Source organism: Strix aluco, chromosome 4 (assembly GCF_031877795.1).
Source record: "Strix aluco isolate bStrAlu1 chromosome 4, bStrAlu1.hap1, whole genome shotgun sequence".
In the NCBI taxonomy this organism is placed as follows: Eukaryota; Metazoa; Chordata; class Aves; order Strigiformes; family Strigidae; genus Strix; species Strix aluco.
In genome coordinates this window covers 64,788,908-64,810,444 of record NC_133934.1, presented here as the reverse complement: position 1 = coordinate 64,810,444, position 21,537 = coordinate 64,788,908, and the positions used below count along the sequence as shown (strand labels likewise).

Here is a 21,537-nt window from a genome sequence, read left to right as displayed (position 1 = left end):
TAAAACAGCTCATGCCATCAGTTCATGTTTCTTTGGCAATTGATGTTCTTTAATTGTTTGTTAAAAGATGCCCAGACCCACAACTTGTTATGGCTGTTGTACGGTGCTCCAGATTTAGGTAACTTGGCAATTAAAATAAGTTCATACCAGTGTTTGTAATCACTCAAAATACTGCTTATGTTACTCCATAACCTGTCCTTAGCTATGGTTTCAGGTATTGCTGAATGCAGGTTCAGAATCTTTCCCTGTATCAAGATAATCTTTTGACTTTAGCCTTTCTAGATAACGCTTCCAAAGTAACTTGAACTTACACATCACAAGAATAAATGATATCTATGGGCTGTTCCGGTGGTGTGCTTTTTCTCTCCAAAACAATGCAGTGTGGGGTTGTTTTTTTGTCAAATCTTAGAGCAATCACAGTCACCTTTCACTTTTTTTTAATAACATGTTTCAACCTGTAGACTAACTATTTGAAAAAATATCTAAGCAATAGATGCCAGGCAGAAGTGTGGTGTTCTCCCATTTTTGTTCTTGAAAATAAAGGTGGTAAGCAGTGTAAATCCTCATTACAATATTCAGCAGCTGCTGCTCTGGCTGCTGTCAAAGAAGTAGTGCAGATTTAGTTGCAGCATGCCGGTAATCCTTGGGCCTGACATGTGGCAAATTGTTCTGAAATGATGGTGGCAGTATGTTACCAATTCAAAGAAAGCTTAAAGCCCTTATGCCCCGCTCTTTTGCCACCCCCGCAATACCCTAAAATGATGAACTAGCAGAAGGCATGTAATTATTGCAGTTGTTAGAGGGAATTCATCCTCTTCTAATCGGATATCTCGAAAAAGAACATCAGAATAGAAAATGTACTTGAAGATTGGGATCTTCTTATATGATTAAAGATGTTCCACCTGGCTTGCATTTGAGTGAAGAACAATTGTCTCCTACAAGATGCAAACCTGATTAGAAGTCTAGTAATCTGAACAGTACATTGCAAACAGATGTTACTCAACATTTTGCAGCATTTTTTTTTATAAATATAAATATCTGAACAGTCTCTGCAGCAGTTTAAGTTGAGAAGATTGCATGAAATCAACATGACAGAACACTTCATTTTTGAAATCTATTTGGCCAGAGCATTAAATTGTCATTAACCAGAGAATTTTCCCTTTTGGGGCATTAAGTTTCTATTTGTAGTGCTCTTTGTATTTATTTAGTTTGCAAACTTCTTTAGGAGTGAAAGAGGGGGAATTGTAGTGCAGAAAACCAAAACAAAATATTCCTGTCATGGGTTTAAAATGTTTGGTTTTAACACCAGTCTGCTGCAATTTTCTCCCTGTTATTGGGACAAAACCAAAGACTGCAGCTGGGAAGGAGCATGCAGAGATGGTTTCTTCCATGAGATTTGGCTGTGTTAGACTACAGAGTGTTTAGTACCTTGGGTCTGCTTGGAGCAGATGGCTCTGTTCATTTACAACACGTCAACACAAACTGAAGAATAAAGAAAGGTACTTGCTCTTTCCTGAAAAATACAAATGTGGGAGCAGTGAGGTCACCACTCTTGAAATACCTCAGAAATAAAAGTGCTTTCTTCAAAGCTATGTAGCAGGAGCAGTTGCTGCTCCCAGCGTCATCTGATGGGTGCCACTTGCTTTCCTGTTGAAGTTGTGCATGTAGGGTTGTACATGCTGGGCCTGAAATTTGAATAATACTGAGCTGCTACTGTAGCTTGTCAGTTTCGAATCACTGCAAAACTCATTGTCTTTCTGATAGTTTTGAGTCTGTACACAATACAGGAATATAATTTTCCTGCTGTGATAAGTAATATTCATAACTGTCAAGGAGGTGGTGCATAAGGAGGAATCTCAGGGCTAAAGAGCTAGAAATTCAGAAACCCTGTTCAGAAATAATTTGTAGTGAAATGAGGGGTTTGAAGCTGATGAGCTAATAGGCAGTTAATTGCCTGGTGCAGTGATGGTACAGCTGGGAAAAGAAATACACTTGCTCAATCTTTAAATGGCCTCAGAATAGATATATCTAAGAAAATATTTTCTCATGTGCAGGGACAGACATTTACAAATGCAGAGGCTCAAGCTTCCTTGTCCAGTGTGCTGCTTCATTCTTGCCCTTATTCAAAAAAGGTGGTGTGTGCTCCATTCAGTGTGCGATGGCTTAGCCCCATTGCCCCCATTGCTCTTGGAACAAGAGGCCACAAAACTAACTAGTGCCGAGACAGATTGCTGTGTGGAAAGTATTGTGAAAATGACCAAGTACTTCAAAGCTTTGATAATCTCACTAGCTATTCCAGCACCTTCCATGTCTCTGTCAATGAGTAACGTGCTCAGCATTTCTTCGAAGAGTGGTTCAGAGCTCCAAGTATGTGAAAACACATAGCTTCATATGTAGCGAGCAGGTGCTCTCTGTGTTCACTATAGAACCCAAATTTATAGCAAGTGGGGTCACTCGATGAATTGTTCCAGACTTCATCCCAGTTTTTCTAGAGATGGTAGTTTTTGGACTAGAGAAACGAAATTTAGGATGCTAATACAGACTCCTTAAAAACTAGGTTGTCTGGATGACTGATTCCCCAAATCATTTGCTGTGTATTGTCAGCCCAAATAACAGTTATAGGTGGGTGTATTAAGAGATGTTGGAATGGCTTGTATGTCAATACTAATACATTGAGTATGGTTTGAGAAAGTGCTTTAAGTGTTTTGCCATGTATTGTCAAGTCCTGTTTGATCTATGTTCTGTCCAGAGAGGTTTGCTACAGAGCACTAAACGTCATGTGGCTAAATTACTTGTTCAGCAAGTCAGCAGCTGTTGGTAGAGGTTGGAATTTTTTGTCTTGTTGGTGTCCTTTGCAGTTTGTTTTCCAGTGAGTGTGACTGTGGCAGCAACTAACAAATAATATTTAAACCTTCTGGGAAGTCAGGTATATTAGATATACTGTGGTTCAGTTTTTGTCTTTTAAAAAAAATTATAAATTGTTTTCTGCATATGTAAATTACTGACAAAAGTATAGTTGTTCCTTGGGAGTATAAACTCATGTGGACATTGATGTACATAAAAGGTTTGGGTTTTTTGTTGTGTAAGTGGTGTTAACATCTAACCTAGAAATATTTTCTTTTTCTTCTCCTTTTAAATCTAATTGCATTTGTGTTGACATTAGTGCTTCAGTAAATATTGGAAACATCAGGATTTGGAAGATAGGGGGTTACACAGTGCAATGTGAAGGCTGTACCTTTGGGAAATCTAAAGTAAGCAGCCAAATAATCCAGATTCTAATTTAGTGGGTAAAGCAAATATGTAGTATTTAAAATTACAGTAGATAAGAAGCAGTCTGACACCAGAAGCAGAGAAGAAACAGCTCAAAGCCCTAATCACCTGATGTTTTTAGTCATTCTTATCATCTTGTTTTTAAATCCATACATAAAATATATTGCTGCAGAATTTTTATTGTTCTTTTAAATGTAATTGTAAAAGAGCAAAATGGCTACTGTATGAAGAAATCTGCTAGTAATTCCTTTTAAAAAAGGAGAAACTGTTTTTGTAAAATGTAAAACTTCATATTCTGGTCTAAACTGCAGCACAGAAAGACAAAATGTGACTCTGCCTGTTAGTTACATGCTGATTTCCTTGTGAGAGAAGACACTACCTGAGAAATTACTTTGTATATTGTAAGAACAAGAGAATCACGGGCTGGGTTCTGGATGAAGATTTTTTTCAAAAGAATTAACTGATTCACACATTCATCTCCAGCCTTTTCAATCCTGCTGAACACATTGAGTCAATTAAATTTCAGCAATTTTTTAATACAACTGTACATGCAAGGTATTAGTTTTGGTTAGGTGAGAGGGTCAGCAGTCTAGCACAGTACTGTCAATAAAGCCCATTATTAACTGCTTTAATGAGGACCAACCCCTGCCCCCAGGTGTGTGTCAGACATGTACACAGCACTTGGGCTGTTCTCTGTGTGTTGCACAGTATCTCAGGAGTGAAGGCGGGTACCTGGGTGTTCCTCGCTGGGTTAAAGTGAACTTGGTGTTGGCCGTTAGGCAAGCAAAAACTGGTTGTCAGTCCAAGTCCTTGCTGGTGCAAGCATAAACACAGTTGGCCTTGCCATTGTTCTAGTCCCCATCTGAAGGTTAGTACCCACCTAGTATCAGCCTGGAGTGACTGTAATATAGTGTCACTTCAGAGTATTGCACACACATTTTCGGTAGTTGCTCTATGTCTGCAAAGAGGTGAATTATCATTGCTGTATTAGAGTTACATATTCAATTATACATTCTTAAAGCAGCATGGCTACTGTGTGATCTTTGTCCTAGAGAAAAGGACATCTCTAGTAAATACGCTTTCTTGAGCTGAGAGCAAGTGTTTTGCTTTTCCTCCTACTCATTCTCTTCAAATAGAAATCCAGCAGTCAGTTACGCTCCTGAAAACATCTCTGTGCAGCAGCAGGGCTCCGACATAGGGAGAAACTTGTTTTGTGTAAGTCTCTGTGCCATACCAATGGCACTGTGCTGGTTTATCTGGTCTGCCTGCACTTGCCATCTGTTTTGTTTACTGATGCAAAGTTTTTACTGCTCCCAGTATTTCTAAGCCAACCACCCCATGAAAGAGTCATCAGTGAATTGTTCTCTTAGCTCTAGTTGTCAGATAGTAAATAGTGAGAATGAAGGTGTCAGAGTAAAATGAATAAATTTCCTTCCTGTGGAGAAACTGAGCTGACTGATCCTATTTTAGAAACAAACAAGAAAACACTTCTCCTCAAACTTAAGTTAAAGCAGTAGCTTTTTTCTGCCTGAATTGCTACACTGGAGGTTAGAAGGGGCTGAATGTGAAGTTTCAGTGTCACTAGAGAAGACAACGTTCTCTAAGCATAGGTTTGACACACCAGGGCAAGTATTACTTTCAAAAAAAAAATAAAAAATTAAAAGCTCTTCCATGTTGCTATTGCAGTTGGTGCTTCGTTGGCATTATTGGTGGGGAACGCCCTGATGTAGAGAAGCTGTTTCTGTTGAAACCATGGGGGAGGAGGCGGGGGGGGGGGTACCTGGGGAGACCTTTTCGAATGCCCAAATGCCAGTGACAATCAAGCTTAATTCTCAGTGGGATTTATGAGTCCAAATTACAGTTTTGGCGCTGACTGGGTGGAGGGAGGGAGTATCTCAAACCAACTCACATATTGGAAAAGCCAGCAATTAACATCCTTCTCCCTGCTTCTCTATTTCTGTATAGTTATGTTAGCCGATTACTTTGTGATCTCCCCATAGGGACTGCTGTCTTGTCTGTTTCCCTTTGTATGCATCAAAACACACTAGGGAGGCAAAAACCCCCAAACCCCCTATCTGTTGTGGCTATTGGCAGGCTCCAAGTCCCACTTCTTCAGCTTGTGTAAGGAGCTGGTGCCTGTGAGGGCAGGACAGACAGATCATGACCTCATATAACCTTCCCTGCAGCTTGGACAGGAACAAGCTTCTCTCTTGCTCAGTCCCTGATTTTCATAGACCTTAGAGGAACCTAATTATCTTGGGGATGTTGTGTAGGATTGTCTCATGCTATGAAAGCTTGGGAGTGGAAAGGCTGGGGACTAACAGGGTGTCATGCACTCATTTCTGTTTTGAACCTATGTTGAATATGTCAGTATTGCCACATGTATCTGTGTGGTAAAAACCTTAGTACAGTGGGTCAGTCTTGGAGAACCTCTTCAAAAGGCACCTGAAGGGATGTGTTTGTCAACAAGGTGCATGTGCTTTCTGGTATACAGAAACTGCACAGCAAAGTGGTTGGTAGCCCAGCAGAGCAGAGCCCTTTGAGGTCTGTTGTTGCTGTAAAATGGTACCTGAGATCTGAAGTGAATTATCTGAAATTGCCAAGTACTTTTCTTTTGCCGATGCTGATTGTTTTCATTACTAGAGCAATAAGCTGACAAACTATCAAAGCAGAAGCACTTCAAGAAATACGTAGTCTGTTTTTAAAAGAAAAAATTAATTAAAATCTTTCAAGCACACTGGCTCCTGTTTCCCTGGAGAGGAATGCCCGCGTAATGAGTGTGTTTGAAAAGCTGGCTCTGGAGATCACCTGTGTCCATTGGTCCCTCCTTCATCCCCAAAAAATACTAGTATTGCATTTCCAGACATCTTGGGCTTGAGGACTAAAGCTAGAAGGTCTGACTATTAATCAATTTTGAGTGTTGTTTGAAATATTAGATATGATTTTTAGCTCATTGCCCTCATTAAGTGCAAAGCATACCTTTGCATCAACTCTTGGTATGTATGGAATAAGTGTTGACTTTAAGAATGTATTTCAAGTTTTATTTTGCATTTTTCTTCGGACCTGCAGGTTCCCCTGGAAAACAAGTGGATAACTCGGCCAGCAATCAAGGAAATAACTTAGGGACCCCAACCAAGGCTGGAAAACTGAGCCATGCTTTTAGAGATCCCCGGCCAGGGAGGAAAACTGCAGAGGGACAAGTGACAAAAGGTGGTGATGAGTCAGAGAGTGATTTTGAATCTGATCCTCCTTCTCCCAAGAGCAGTGAGGAGGAAGAAGAACAGGAGGATGAAGAAGTCTTGCAGGGAGAGAATGGAGACTTCAATGATGACAATGATACAGAACCAGAGAATTTAGGCCACCGACCTCTCCTCATGGATTCTGAGGAAGAGGTAGAGGAAGAGGAGGAAGAGAAGCAAAGTTCTGACTCCGATTCTGATCGTACCAAGCAAAAATCTGTGGAAGGGCTCCTGACCAGTAGGTTCAGAGATGGTGTGGGCAGCAGTGAAATCAAAGAACCCAGTTCAATGCATACGACCTTGTCTGAGGTGCCAAATACTGTAACCAAGGTGAAACCTGACCAAGAATTTGATGTGTTTGGGGCAGTGCCCTTTTTTACTCTGCAGCCTCAGGCAAGAGAGAAGATGGACAAAGATGTCTCTTCTCAGATGGCTTTTCCTGGCATCAGTCAAGAGCAGGATGACTTCGATGTTTTCACAAAAGCCCCTTTCAGCAAAAAGGTGTCTCAGCAAGATGGCCAGGTGGCAGGAACTGACCCTCTGCTCTCCCCCACCTCTCCACGGAGTGTTGATATTTTTGGCTGCACGCCATTTCAGCCTTCCCTTCTCCCCAAGACTGGTGGGAGTAAAGAAGACCTGTTTGGGCTGGTTCCTTTTGAAGAGATCACGGGGAGTCACCAGCAGCAACAGAAGGTGAAGCAGCAGCGTAACCTGCAGAAACTTTCTTCCCGCCAAAGGCGCATGAAACAGGAGGTCTCAAAGAACAACGGAAAGCGCCACCATGGTACCCCAACCACCACGAAGAAGGCATTGAAACCGAGCTACCGCACCCCAGAGAGAGCCCGCAGGCACAAAAAAGCAGGCCGCAGGGACTCACAGAGCAGCAATGAGTTCCTGACTATCTCGGACTCCAAAGAGAACATAAGCGTTGCGTTGACTGACAGCAAAGATCGAACCAACCCTCTGCAGACAGATGAGAGTCTGCTGGATCCTTTTGGAGCCAAACCCTTCCACCCACCGGACTTGATGCGGCATCCCCAGCATCAAGGGTTTGGTGACAACCGCGGGGATCATGGCACAGTAGTAGTGGCTGGTAGACCTAGGCAGAGCTCCTTGCATGGAGCCATTCACGGTGGTGACGGGCTGAAAACAGATGACTTTGGTGCAGTACCCTTCACAGAACTGGTTGTGCAGAGTGCGCAGAGCCAGCAGCAACAGACACTAGAGTTAGATCCCTTTGGAGCAGCTCCGTTTCCTTCCAAACAGTAAATGCTTCAAATGGGTTCCCCCCCTCCACCCCTCTGACTTACTTGATAGAGATTTTAATTAGTGGAGTAATTTATCTGGTTGAATTGACAGGGACCTGGACTGTACAGTTTGTTCAAGTTCAAGAAGGCATGGCCAGCTTGCACGATGACATTTAGAGTGATGGCAAATTTTTATTGGGGTTTTTTTGAGAAAAATAGAAAAAAAAAAACAGGGAGCATCATTTTGTTATGACACGTGCCTCCCAGAAAGAAAAATCAGATATGAATCATTGTCTGCCACTGACTTTGGGCCCAGAAACATACTGTCATTCTGCACTTTTGTGTTGCCTTTTCAGTCCTCTGTGATGTGCTGAGATGGAGGGAGAGGGACGGTCAGAGATCACATGAAAGACATTTTCCTTACCTACAGGTAGGCTAATAGAACTGTGCTGGTTCTTCATGTCTCAGTTGCAGTAGACCTAAGAACCAAAATGTACTAATACCCAGACTGATCTGCTGGAAATAGTCAAGTCGATGCTTCCTAGGTGAAAACTACCTTTATTAATCGTAAAAATCAAGAAGCCAAGTCCTCAAGGGGCTGTCACCCACAATTCCAGAGCACGGCTATGGCTTGAGACCCAGTAGATGTCTATGCAGCTGCAGAGATGAAAAGCAGATTTTTTTTTTTTATGTGCCTAAAAGTTCAAGGTTTTTTGGTTGGGTTTTTTTTTTTGTTTGGTTTTTTTTTTTTTTACAGTAAGTGCCATTAATGTAAAATAGCAAACTGGAAGTAGAGCGTTAAAACTAAAGATACAGAGAATATAGTGGTTTGCGAGATGAAAAGCCTGAATGTAAGGGAGTAAACCAGCAGGGATGCAGCCAGTGTTTGCAGCACTTTGAAGACTACTCAGTACGCTGGGAAGAGAGGCTGGTTTACACAAAGAAATCCTTTGGCACATGTGGAGTATTTCAGATGATTTGTACAGTTGACTCTGAGATGCAACCATCAGATTTATTTGATTACAAATTGGGATTTGTGTCTGAAAATACCTTTTCGTTTCCTCTTGGATTTTTATTGCGAAGAAAACATGTATTCTTTCAGACCTGTTGTTTTTTAAAACAATAATTTTATGAAATGACTGTAACCTAATGTTCCTTTAAGTTCTGATGAATCTATTATTGTACTTAAGTGTATTTTATAAGAAAGTTTTGCTAAATGCACTGAGCTTTGAAGAAACTTCTCTGAACCCGGATTTGTTCCAGAACAGAAGCAGTAAGCAGTAGGTAGCTTGCCGAAGCTGATTGCTACTCTGCCAGTAAACTGCATTTCACACCACGAAGCCTTACGGGCAGGACTGCTGTCCTGCTGCACAGTACCTCTGAGACATCAGGTGCTTGGGAGCGCGCGGTGCCGGTAGGTGATGGGAAGGTGATGTGAACAGACTCGTTGAGGACAAGATTTCCTTACTGTGTTGCAGAAGTATGTGCTGTGTGTAGGCAGGACGGCTTCTCGACTGCCTCGCAACTTGTGCCAAGCCGTGTACACTGTCTGCAGAGCAAGTATGACTCGGGACGGTCCAATCTGCCTTTTTTCCGTGGCAGTTGTAGAGAGGAAGTGGAAAGAGGTAGTTCCTCTGCTTGTCTCAACTTTGTATCCTGCTCTGCTGAATGCTGAAGAGTAGATAATTGGATGTTTTTATATGGAGGACTTAGGCGTTTGTGGTTGTGTCTCCCCCCCCTTTCACAGGAGGTAAAGTGAAATATTTAGGGTTGTGCTTTGGTTTTTTTCCAAATTTCCTGATGGTTATACAGTCATCCTAAGACTTGTGATGGTGGGGCTGGATCCATTACAATATCTGTTGAAAACAACGCATTAAAAACAAGTCACTTGACTCCTTTGGGGGTTGGTTTGATAAAAGGCTCCCTCAGATATATGTGAGATTGCTTCCACTGGTCCTGGAATTTGAAAGTAACACATACATATATGTACACTGTCATTACCTTTATCTTCCTTGTTTTCATTTTTCTCGCAGTGTGAAAGTGAAATATTACAGCTGTGCTTGGTTAAATATGCCTTTTTCAGGCTTAGAAATTAAGCTTTTAGGAGGTTATGAGTAGAAATGTTTCAACTCTATTTGCACAGGATTTTCCTAGGCTTTATTACTACTGTTCTCACCTGGTTTTTTGTGCCAAAGGCTGTAAGAAGCGCACGCCAAGTTGTGTAGCATTTTCTGATACTCAGGTTAACTGTTTTTTTTTTTTTTCCTCCGCGTGCTTGTGAGCTGCCTTCCTACAGTATCCTTCTGAACTGTTACTTACCTGCCTAAAGAGCTGTTGGAACAGAATATGACATGACAAATGGGGCAGGTGGGTGGAAACAAAATGAAAATAAAACAACAGGCAACTGACCCATGGTCTTAAATGTGGCTAGCCTCACCGAAGCCACGCAGGTGCTGCTTTCCCTGCTGGAAAAGCAACTTCAGGACTTGCTCGGCTGTTTGGTGCCAGAGGAAAGGGTTAACAACGTGTATGGGACAAGGGCTCAGCTCCAAACGGAGGGAAAAGGCTGTGCATCAGCAGACTTAGTGTGGGCCTAAATATTCAGGTAAATTAAGAATAGGGGGGAAGCGTGTTTGGTTTTTGCCTGTTTACCCCGAGACTTCAGGCTGAGGAGCGCTACAGGTTTTCTTTGTGTGGCAGGTTGATTTGGCTTTTGGCAGAGGGTCCATAAGTGGTTTATATTACAGTACAGGAAAGCTGGAGTGAGATTGTACACAGAAGCTGAGACCTGAGATAAAAGCAAGCTGTAAACCCAAGATACTCTATAAGTGGCATAATGCCTCTGGCTGCATATGAGTTACGGCTGATAATATTTACTTTCTAATGGCCTTAATAAACCTTGTTCTTTGTATTCTAGTTGTGAAACAGTTTTTTGCATAAATGTAACTTTTTTCTTTCTAGAGTTAAAATTATTTTATCCTTTCTTGTGACTGAAAAGAGATTAGTATGCCTCACCAAGCTGTCTTTGCGTGGTATATATTGTTTGTACACAACTAAACCCAAGTTTGGGTTTAATTTCAGCTAAGATCTACTGTTCAACAGAGACGAAATACGGTACTGCTGGGGAACGTGACAGCCTTTTGCCTTCATTTGGTGTGTGTGCGTGCTCGTGTGTGTGCTTGCCACGGAGTGTATCATGACCTTACCTGAAATGTGGGAAAGACCTTGTTGCACTAGACACATATCATACTGTCTGTGAAGACGATAATGGCAAGGTAAGGAGCTGACACTTCCTTTCCCACTGAAAATGTCGATTGATTTTTACAGCTTTCAGCATGTTGAATGACTGAACCACAGGCCTTTTAGAATCAGCTGCTTGAGAGAGAGATTCTGTCCAAAGGTACTAAGAAGCCCTTAACGGTTGCAGACATTAAAAGAAAAGTAAGATACTTGTGTTTCTCTGCAGACTCTCAAACGGCCTTGAGATGTCTGCATTTGCTTTGGCTGACCTGTGTAATGAGGGATCTGTGGATACCACCTTTGGAGGAGATAACTTTTAATCATTCTGGGTGTCCCAGTTAGTAAAACCAAGTACTGTGAAAATAAGTTGATATATTTGCTACTGTGAGAATAAGAGTTTATCTGGAGTTTTTTATACTATATCGTGTATTTTTATATATGAAAAGTATATATAAAATATACACATGCTCGCACACATCATGTATCTCTTGGAGTTGCTGTGTTTCTAGTAACACAGCAGCCACAATCACTTTCATGTGACTTGAGGGAGTGAATATGAATGAAAGCTGCAAAAGAATAAAGAAGGGCAAAGGGTGGCTGCTGCGTTACTTTTCCATAGTGCTTATTTCGAAAGGAAAATCAAGGAAATTGTGTGTATAGCTCAATTTGTGACTAAGGCATCACATAACATTAAAGAGCATAAAAACTATGTTAAAATTGCTGGCATTCAGCTTTTAAGTGCACTTTCCTGAACTACACTTCCATTTCTTGTTAGACTTCAAGTTTCTAAAGCTTTTTTGTGTACCACTAAACAGAGAACTTTTAACTTTTTTGTGAAACTGATGTACGTCATAAAATACTTGCAGTTGTTAAATAAACAAATGTGATAACAGTGACTTTGTAGATCTCTTTAAACATTGCATTATGAAGTATTCACATTTAGGCTTTAATTTACTCACTATAAGCAGTGCTGCTTCTGCTGATTGTATTTTGTGGCTGTAGACCTATCACACTCTTGAAAATGTTTTAAAATACTTGTATTTGCTGCCCAGTTGTCTTTGTCCAACTTGTTCAAAACCTGTTGATCATGTACTATTTTTAATTTCTTAAGTTCAGTATTCCTCTTTAGGGCCTTCCTGCAGAAGTTTCGAAAGGATGCGTTCCAATTCCTAGGTGGTAACTGACGCTTGGTCCCTTTTCTACAGCCAAAATGTTAAGTACAGTCTGCAATGCTACCTCTGTGGACTTAGTTCTGCACCTAATCTTTTAGACATAATTTTCATGTGATTTGACCCCCTTCTGGCAACTGTCTCCCAGAGCAGTTTTTTTTGAATGCTGCTTGTACTGATTTTACTCTTCGGTAAGCTGAAGTAAGAATGAAAATAGTCAGAGTGGCAGCAGGACTCAGTTACTAAATAGTAGTTCATGTCCAGGCTGTTCTCTCTCATGCCTACTACCTGTTTCAGTCTAATTTTGTTACAAGGAAACACAGTTTAACTGGAGGCTTCAGCTTAAATGAACAACTGTGTCTGTTAAATTCTTGCTTTAAACAGTTAGTTTTTCATGGATAATGAGGTCGGTCAGTCTGCACGCTGCTCGTGGTTTAAAGGCGTGGCAGAGTGCAAGTGGAAGAGGACCTGGGGCACGGTCCTGAGAGTTACTGGTAATAAATGTTCTGTGAGTGCTGGCCGTGTGCTGCAGGACGGGATGAGAACAGGCGCTGGTAATAGAGGGCGCAAAGTCACCCCTGCTGCTGGTGCAGCTGCCTGCTGCAGGCTGCCTGTGTAGGCAGGACGTACGTGCAGTCACAGCTTTTCTGCCTGTGCCATCTCTGATAGAGGGTTGGTTTCTTTGCAGCCCCTGCAGTTACAAAAGCAGTTAAAAAATGTTCTGGCTATGTTTTTTTTGAAGTGTGACTGCTAGCACTTGATTTCTCATCACTTTTTTGTGTGCAGTTGAACTTCTCCTGTTAGGGCAAAAGCACATTTACAAAGTTGAGGTGGGAGGGAGAACTGTTGTTTCTGTTGAAGCAGAGTCAGGATGAACCTTTCCTCCTTTTGCTTAGGGCACAGCAAAGGGCCAGAGCTCTTAAGATACAAACAGGGCCCTGCTTGGAAACTATCTTGATCTAAAGGTGGTAGGTTGCAAAGCTGAGTTCATCAGCAGCTCGATCTAGAGACGCTCCTCCAAAAAGACAAATAGACACTCCCTAAGTACCCCTAGTAGACTACACTGCACACACTACTGGTGTAGTGCAGTTTGAACACCTGCCCTGCCCTGTCCCTGCTGTGCCTTGATAATTTAAGACAGTCTCCCTGTGTATTTAAAACCCCAGGGAGGTGACAGAAGTTGTGTGGTTGAGCAATTCACATCTGTCGTTTTGCTATGTGAGATGCAAGAATGATGTTACTCCAAGTAAACATCCAATGAACTGAAATTTATTTACAGGTTCAGTATGTACATAAAAGACCATCATGCAGCTTGATAAATTTTGTCAGGGTAATAAAAATGCACAGCTTTGCAGTCAGTTTCCTTCTCCAGTGAAAACTGCTACAGTAGTTGAGAGTTTACATAAAAAAAATACATTAGCAAACTATAAAGTCAGTATGCTTTCAATACACAAACACACATTCTTCAAATATTATTGTTCACATAACACTGGAAACAGGCTTTTATACTTGCAGGTTCCTTATCAGGCTTCAGTAGTAGTAATCAGTGCACTTGAAACTTGCTTGGCTGTCAAGTTTAAAAAAAAAAATTAAAAATTTCAGTGTTTACACTGAAAGGCTCAAAGGTCTGGGAGTTGAATCTTAAATGCAGTCAGTTCTTGCCTTGTTTCTGGAGTTGAAAAATAAAAAAACCAAACCCAACCCCCTGAACTTAACAGACAGTTAGCATTACTCTCCAACATAGCAGCAGAGAAGGCAGTATCCTGCCTTCTCCATCCCCGATGAGTGCTCAGGTGCCTGACAGTAAGTTTCCACCGATATTCCGCATGTCCTTGGCACACCCTGCCGAGAAAGGCGGGGGCAGCTGGGCATGTGTAGCCCGGGGAGGCAGCAGCAGCGCTGAGGGGACCTGACAGCAGCCTGCCTGCCCCGTGAAGCACACTGCACTAAGCCAGCCTCTCCCTCTCTGCATAAGGTAAACCCCAGCAAGGGAAAACCCTCCCCCAGAGGCAAGAGGCAAGGGCAGAGCACTGGCAGGGCCGACAGTTCGTTAAGGGCTTCGCGACTGTTAAACAGCTTTTGGCACGGTTGCCTAAGGTCTCTGTCCCCGCTGCTGGGCAGTGCTGTCCCCTCCTTAGCCGCAGGGGTAAGATAAAGTGTTTGACACCTTACAAGGCCCCTATCAGTGTGCATTAAGCTGGCAGTTGGCAGATGGTCACAGGATATGGGAGAAGATGCAGGGATACTATCGAAGGCCACGCTGCAGGTAACAAGGGGAGGTGTAGCGAGGTCAGCTAGGACAGTTTTTAATCCAGAACTGAACATTTCTGCCTGTAGTCACAGCAGAAACAGTTAAAAAGTAGGTATCTGCTGCTTTCCTACACTAGCCATGCTGATGCGATTGTGTCCTGCAACAGCTCTGGTCCCAAACTTTAACCGCTTGGGATTAAGTTGTTACAGCATCTTGAAGCAAGCAGAGGAATCTCCAAATGGCTAATGCTGACTAACACTTGATCGTGTGAAGCGACAGCATTTGCTACCACTGCTCAACTGAACTGTAAACAAAAGCACAGATGCTATCCAGAAGTCACTTAAAAACGTTGATTCTAACCCAAAAATCCAAATAATTCCAATCCTGTTTGAAAAACTGGCACCCATTGAGGTTAATCATGCTGAGCTACAGCTATCCAATAACCTGTGTATTTTATGTCTCCCAAGTATTGAGTTTATAAGAGATGGTTCCAAGACAGATTCTAAAACCCAAGGCAACCTTTTACCTGGGGAAAGCTTATGGAGCTTATGGCAATAAGTCTTTTTCAGTAACAAAGTCTGCAAGTACAGTACAATGCATGACACGTTAAAAGGCCAGAGTTCAGTGATTTGAATCCCCAGTGGGTTCACTACTTGGGGTGTGTTATTCCATCCTGTTAAACAAATGTAACTTTAAAAAAATCATTAGCAACTCTACTGATTGCAAGATAGTAACAAATATGAACATCCAGGCTTAGTGCTACTCCTGAAATACTTTAGAATACTAATTCCAAATTACCAAGGTCTAGAGAAGTTTCTTGAAGTGATGGCACTACCCATACTGGGGGAGGCAATTTGTTAAGATCTGAAATGAAGATATAGCTACGGTGGATGACATGTGATCTCATCTTCCAGAAAAAGAGCTTGTTCAGAAAAGTACAAGAGTCCTCTGAATTAAATTTCGTACGTTACCATACTGATGCTGAAGCGTAAGCACATCATTCAGACAAGGACGCTGAAGGATGCAACACACTGTACCACTGCGATTTAGATCCAAGACCAGGTCCCACAGTTACCATGGTTTCACAAGCACGCTGTCAGGAGCACTTTCTCAACTACGCTCTTGAACAAAACCTGAAAACCTGGTATATGGGCCTGTTAGCTCAGCAAGGGTAATTACTTCTGTTGTTCATGTTTACCAAGCAAAAAAAATACTGCTGTGATCCGACTGCTGAGTCTTACAGCCCACCTTTCCATTGTCCCACTCCAGGAAGACCTGTTTTGGACTTGATTGCAGAACAGGAAATTGATGTCAGATCCTAGGCAATGCTGTTGGTTTTTCAAAACTCCTAATAATACACTGGCCCAGCCAGCAGGTAACAGTCCAGAAGTCAGAAAAGGAACTGCCTCAGTGTGTATCTTCATAGCTCAGCTCATTAGGTAAGGTCCAGAGCCTCAAAGTCAGAAATTTTATTGAAGTCCCTCTGAAATACAGTGGGAAACAAGTTTAGTCACTTACCATGCATATGAAAAGATCAACTCTTAACCTGATTTCCAAAAAATCCAGATCAATGCTTACTAGGCTGAAAACCTGACAAAAGCCTGAGGAAAAGGCTACTTAGGAACAAATACTAATGATGGCTTGAGGCTATTAAAATTGTGAAACAGCTGAAAGGGAACTGGCAGACCTCTGTCCAGCCTGCTCTGAAACTCTGCTCAAGGGCACTGCAGCTTCCTGGAGCCTCCTGCCATCCAGTAGGATGGAGGAGCAGCCTGCCTGGCAGCAAGATCACATCTCCAAGCAAGTATTACACCAATCAGCATTTCCTTTGGGGAAGTTAATTAGGGAGGCTGACTGAAACTTGTGACAAGTTAAAACCAGGATTATTTAACCCTATACTTGTTAGAATATCCTATTCCCACGAGTATGAAGACTGCTCTACCTTCACTCACAAGTCTGGGCTATACTCAGGACAGGGCTTGCTGTGTCGATATTGCATGATGTACACTGTGGACTGATGCCACCAATACAGCATCACCACGGCGAGGATATGCCAGACTTGGTGACTCGAGCCGAGGTAGTTCAACTGTCCTGTGGGGAAGAAAAAGGGCAAGTGGTTAAATTGTTAAACTTCACAGTAACTCATGCAATGCAATTAGCAATCAGTCAGTCTCCAAAACTCAACTACACGCTCCACTCACTGGAAGGCAGTGAAAGTTCTTTAACAAACTTGATGAGAAGTTGTCTGCCTTCTTTTGATGCAAATACACGCCACATTTTACTCTATATGAGAATACTTGATGTAGAACATGGTCAACCTGTTCCCTCACAGGAAGTTCAGGAGTCAGAGCAAGGACTGTGACACTGCAGGAAGCTTAACTGCAGAAAAAACACCCAGAAGAGAATGTCCTACCTGGGAAGTATCTTTCTGGAACTTTGGAAATATAGAAGAGAAAAGCTACAGCAGCGATGAAGTACATGACAACTACACGTGGAGCAAACTCCTGCAAAAGAAAAGGAAGCTCTCCTATTCTGTTAGAAGGTAAAAATAGAAAGAAAAAAATAAAGTCCCTAAAGATATAAAAGAAAAAGGCATGACAAAACTGAATCTTACTGCACTGCCTATGTTATGTATGGACAAAATCCAACAGCGAAGCAAATGCCAAAGTTTGGGAAAATCTCAATGGGGAAAAAAACTTGGTTTATTACCACCTCTCTGCTTCAATATACAAGCTACTTTGTGTTTCTGTGCAGCCTGCAGCAGATGTGAAATCTGTCAGTAAATTGACATCTTCCAGTACACCAATCTGACACAGAACAGCCAGGAAAAGTGAGGCTTCAGTGCAGAATGTCATTTACCAGTTGAGACTGCAGTCGCTAGGACCTAAGGCCCCAGGAATACCAGATACTGGATGGTAGATAATCAAGCAACCCATTCACGAGTTGTGTTCTGTTTTCCTTAACAGAAAATTTTGTTATCAGAAGTGGATGTTTTTCTGAAGTATGGAAACAAAATGCATACCATACATACCATTCTGCTGTACAGGAGAAACTAAATGGGGGAAGATGTGAGGGGAAGACGACTGTTTATCTGATTTTTAAGCCAGCATTAAGTGGCCATAAAGGTTGCTCTTCCACATTCAACAGCAGCTCTGGACTGGGCTAAACCACCACCCCAGGTGACAGTCCTCCATCAGGGCCAGTGTAAGAATGTGCACAGTAACTGCTCGCTATGAAAAGGAAATGTTTTCTTCAGCACAGTTGGGTCCCTGGGTAATTGCCATGACTTCTGGGCTTTTTATAGTGGGGTGTACTTTACTGTCTTCAGCTGTACTGTGCTGCTTGTTTTTCAGAGCATAATTCTAAGTGGTAAAACAAGAACAGGAAAATAGTGCAGTAACTTCACAGCCATGTTAAATGAGGGCTGCATAAGAGAGAGAGGGCTGAGTAGGCAAATACTGATTTTTGCTGCCAACCCAGGGAACAGAAGAGGAAGCAAATAATCATCCCATCAGTGTGTTCTGCTTCCCCTCCCTCCTCCTGAGCTGTGGAGGTGGAGAGCCCAGAGCACTCGTGCAGCCTGACAGACTGCTTCCCACTCACCAGCCGGCTCAGCTCCTCTGCTCCTGTCCCTCGCCCTGGGGTAAGCCAGGGTGCGGCCCACCCACACAGGCTCCTCTATCCCTCAGTCACACTTGGATCCAGTTTTCCTTCTCTTGGTGCACTTTTAAAGCAGTAAAGCAGATTTAATCTACTCAACCTGTTTACTTCTCAATTTCTAAGTGTTTGCATTTAGACCGTATCATCCAAAAGAATTCTGTGCTTAAAGAAATTTTAATTCCTGCTGCTTCCCCCTCATTTCCTGAAGTGTAAGAGGACTGAAGGAAGATGGCAAGTGAAAAGCAAAAAGGAATCTTATTTGCTCATTTTTTTCTTTTACCTGTACAATAGATGCACCAATGCCGCCGTTGAGCCAAACCCAGTGGATGGTGGGAATAATTCCATATCCAGACACTGAGCAAAAGATTATGGAGCGCAGTCTGTGCCACTGTTGCGTGAGGTAACTGGGATGAATCTGAGCAAAAAATACTGCCAAGATCATTGCCAGCACAGTGATTAAATATACCTGACGCCAGTACTGAGGAAAAAAAAAACAAAAGCAAGTTTGTGGGTTTTCTCATCATGTGTAAAAGTAAACTCTGGGTAGAAAGTTTACATTACTAAATGTAATGATATATCAAATCTCCTGTCACTGCTGCGAGCACAAACGATGGGGTTTGAATGAATGGACTTGTATTTATCAAATGACAGTGAGGGGAAGGGACTCTACTGCTCGGGTACACCTGGTAGATCATCATTTATTCCAAGCAGGGCCTTTACCAAACATTTTAAACATAGCTCTGCCTCAGCAGACTTGTTCAACTACCTGATCTCTGCATCTGTTGCAGGCACAGATGTAATCTAGGCCTTTGAAGGGAACTAATTTTACTTGTCGTCTATTAGATGAAGAGAAAATAAGCTTATTTCTGCCTCTGTAACTACCTAGTGGGAAAGGATGTTTGAATTACTTGTGATGGGGACACATCCCATAATCACCCTCATGCATTTGACAAAAGTAGGATCTGTAAAGTTTACCCTGCCTTCATATAAATTCCAATGTTTTCTTGAGGCTTGTGTGATTCACAGCTTGAAAGGAAAACCTCAACTTGCCTATCACTTCAGCAAGCACAGTTCTACTGCTGTCAGAAGGAACTTGTTTGAGTCTCCTTCCCTGGCTCCCAACTAACGTTCTATTTGGACACCCTGCAAGGAACCCCCTTCCTGCAGTGTGGAAGCGACAACGGGACCACAGGAACTAAACATTACATGAACAAGTGCTTCAAACTTACGTTATTGCAATAAAATGCATAAAACACTCCTGACACATAGCAGCCCAGGATACCAATGGAAATTCCTGCATAATCTAATGCCATCCATCGTCGGCTGGTCTTCTCTGAGCGGTGACAACAGAAAAGATGATATCCTACTGAGCAAAGCATACAGACCTATACAAATGTTCAAACAAGGACACATTAATTTCTTAAAAATTAACAGGGAGTAGAGCAAGCTTAAACTCTGAAGCTCAGAGCATGCAATTGACCTGTTACATGTTTTGCAGTGCAATTTGGTGTAGGCAATTATGATTCTGGCCAGTAGTCAACAGAAACTAAAGTAAGTTTCTCTTGCTGATGGAAGAACAGAAAAGTTTGCAAGATGTGATAACCCCAAGTTGCCCAGCTAAGAAAATTGGGCCATTGAGGCCTAGGCCTAGACCCTGAGGCCAAGTGTGGCGACAGTATGCAAGGGAGCAGGGCCGTGTCTGCACGACTACAGTGGGATGATGAATTCTGCTTGGCCAAACTCCCACAAGCAGAAACCAAAGCCCAAATCTGCCCTGACTGCCTGGCACCCATGTCATGTTACTGTGGGAACACACAAGAAATTTAACTCCTCTGACGCACAGGCTGCTTATTTGCTTCTAGGCTGGCATCAGATTTTTTTCCCTGACAAATGTTTGTGTTTCTCTGCAACCCTCAACAGGAGTAGGGAAGAGCGCAACAGCAGTGCTTTCCAAGCCAGCAAGGGGGTCTTCCCCACTCCTAGCCACGCAAAGGCATCCTGTTCTCTTCAGGGAATACAGTGATCTTCAGCTCTTCACACTTTTTTAGAGACACATGAAGTCTGCTGTTGAGAACAGATTTCATTTGACATGGGAGCTGTTGCTTAGAGCAGGTAAAAAGTTAGAATACAAGCCTGATTGCCATTCCAGACCAGCAGCAGGCCATGGCTGTTTTTCATGTTCTGGTGGGTGACCCTTTGCAGCAGTAATTGCTGTTGCCTGGGGGCCCCATCAGACACTACCAAACCCCAACGCTCAGCTGAAGCTGTGAAGTACAGCCTTGGACAGTTACTTGTTTTTCACAGACTCTCTCCTCTGCCAGCTATGTTCAGTCCTCCCTGGTTTATTCCATATATTAAATGGGTCAAACCCAACTCACCCACAGAGCTAGTCAGCTGTCTTTAAGAGCAATGCAATTTAAAACATTCTTTCCCAGGTCTGACCTTAGTCCATCTTGCTCTACCGTCCTAACTGGCACCACTGCACGTGGAAGTGCTGCAAGTGGGCTTTACCGCTCTCCCTTCTCAAAGAAGGTGCTCCTTTGAGTAAGCTCCCCAGCCGGGGCTTGGGCACCCATGGCGGGGCCGGCACCCAGCCCCTACCTGGAAGCAGAAGAGGCAGACGGAGCAGATGACGAAGTCCTCTCGGGAGGCGCCAGCCGCCGGCAGGACGGCCGTCAGGTCGTAGATGCCCAGCGTGAAGAAGAGGACGAAGCCGAGCAGGTGGCTCCAGATGTTGACCGTCTCGTTGGAGAGGATGAAGAGGCTGCGAGGAGACACAACGGGGCGGGGGGTGGGGCGGGAGGGTGAGCCGGGGCTCGGCCCGCCGGGCCCGGGGCCGGGCGGCGGGGGCTGCCCTCACCTCTTGAGGCAAAGGCGGGAGGGCAGGTAGGCCCGGTAGCCGTCGGTGATGTAGGGGTTGTCCTTCAGGAAGACGGGGATCTGCTCGTAGGTGTAGAGGCGGATGCCGCGGGGCACCAGCACGGGCCAGTACTGGTAGCTCCCCAGCTCGATGTAGTGAGCGCTCCGCAGCAGCTTCTGGTGCATCCTGCCCGCCGCGCCGCCCCAGCGCCGCGCCGCCGCATCGGACGGCCCCGCCGCCACCCCCCCTTACGGGCCGCCACCCGAGGGGATCGCCCGCATCGCCCGCGCGGGACTCCCGGGGCCACCTCCCGGGGCCCGGCCGTGAGGGCGCGGAGGGAAGCGGGAGCGGCCGCGACGCGAGGTGATGGCGTCACCGCGCGGCGCCTTCTCATCGCCGGCGCCTGCGCGGGGGCGGCGGCACGCGGCGGCTGCGGGCGCGCGGGGGCGCCCTTCCCCGCCGCGCGCGAGGCGGCCGTTAGCCCTCAGCCTGAGGGCAGCGGCGGGCGGGAGTCGCGGCGGCGGGGCGCGACAGCGATGGGCTGCCCTGCTGCGGGCGGAAGGGTCGGGCGGCTGCGGGCAGGCGCGCCTGTGCGGCCGGA

General features: G+C 43.9%; 2 protein-coding genes across 2 annotated transcripts in view; one reads left to right on the top strand and one right to left on the bottom strand.

The window, feature by feature from the left end:
* BMP2K (BMP2 inducible kinase) overlaps positions 1–11,892 on the top strand; it is a 67,193-nt gene extending 55,301 nt beyond the window's left edge. Inside the window, exon 16 of the mRNA XM_074823340.1 lies at positions 6,340–11,892. Coding sequence (XP_074679441.1) covers positions 6,340–7,778 — 1,439 coding nt within the window. The 3' untranslated portion in view covers positions 7,779–11,892. The remainder of the gene's footprint in view (positions 1–6,339) is intronic.
* Positions 11,893–13,412: 1,520 nt separating this feature from the next.
* On the bottom strand, positions 13,413–21,283 carry PAQR3 (progestin and adipoQ receptor family member 3). Its single transcript, XM_074823339.1, has 7 exons — positions 20,937–21,283; positions 20,678–20,840; positions 19,306–19,461; positions 18,357–18,554; positions 16,830–16,920; positions 16,359–16,507; positions 13,413–15,899 (listed from the first exon to the last, which is right to left on the bottom strand). Exons 1-6 carry the CDS (start codon positions 21,119–21,121, stop codon positions 16,365–16,367), a joined length of 936 nt encoding a protein of 311 aa, XP_074679440.1. The 5' UTR covers positions 21,122–21,283; the 3' UTR covers positions 13,413–15,899; positions 16,359–16,364.
* Between the last annotated feature and the right edge of the window lie 254 nt (positions 21,284–21,537).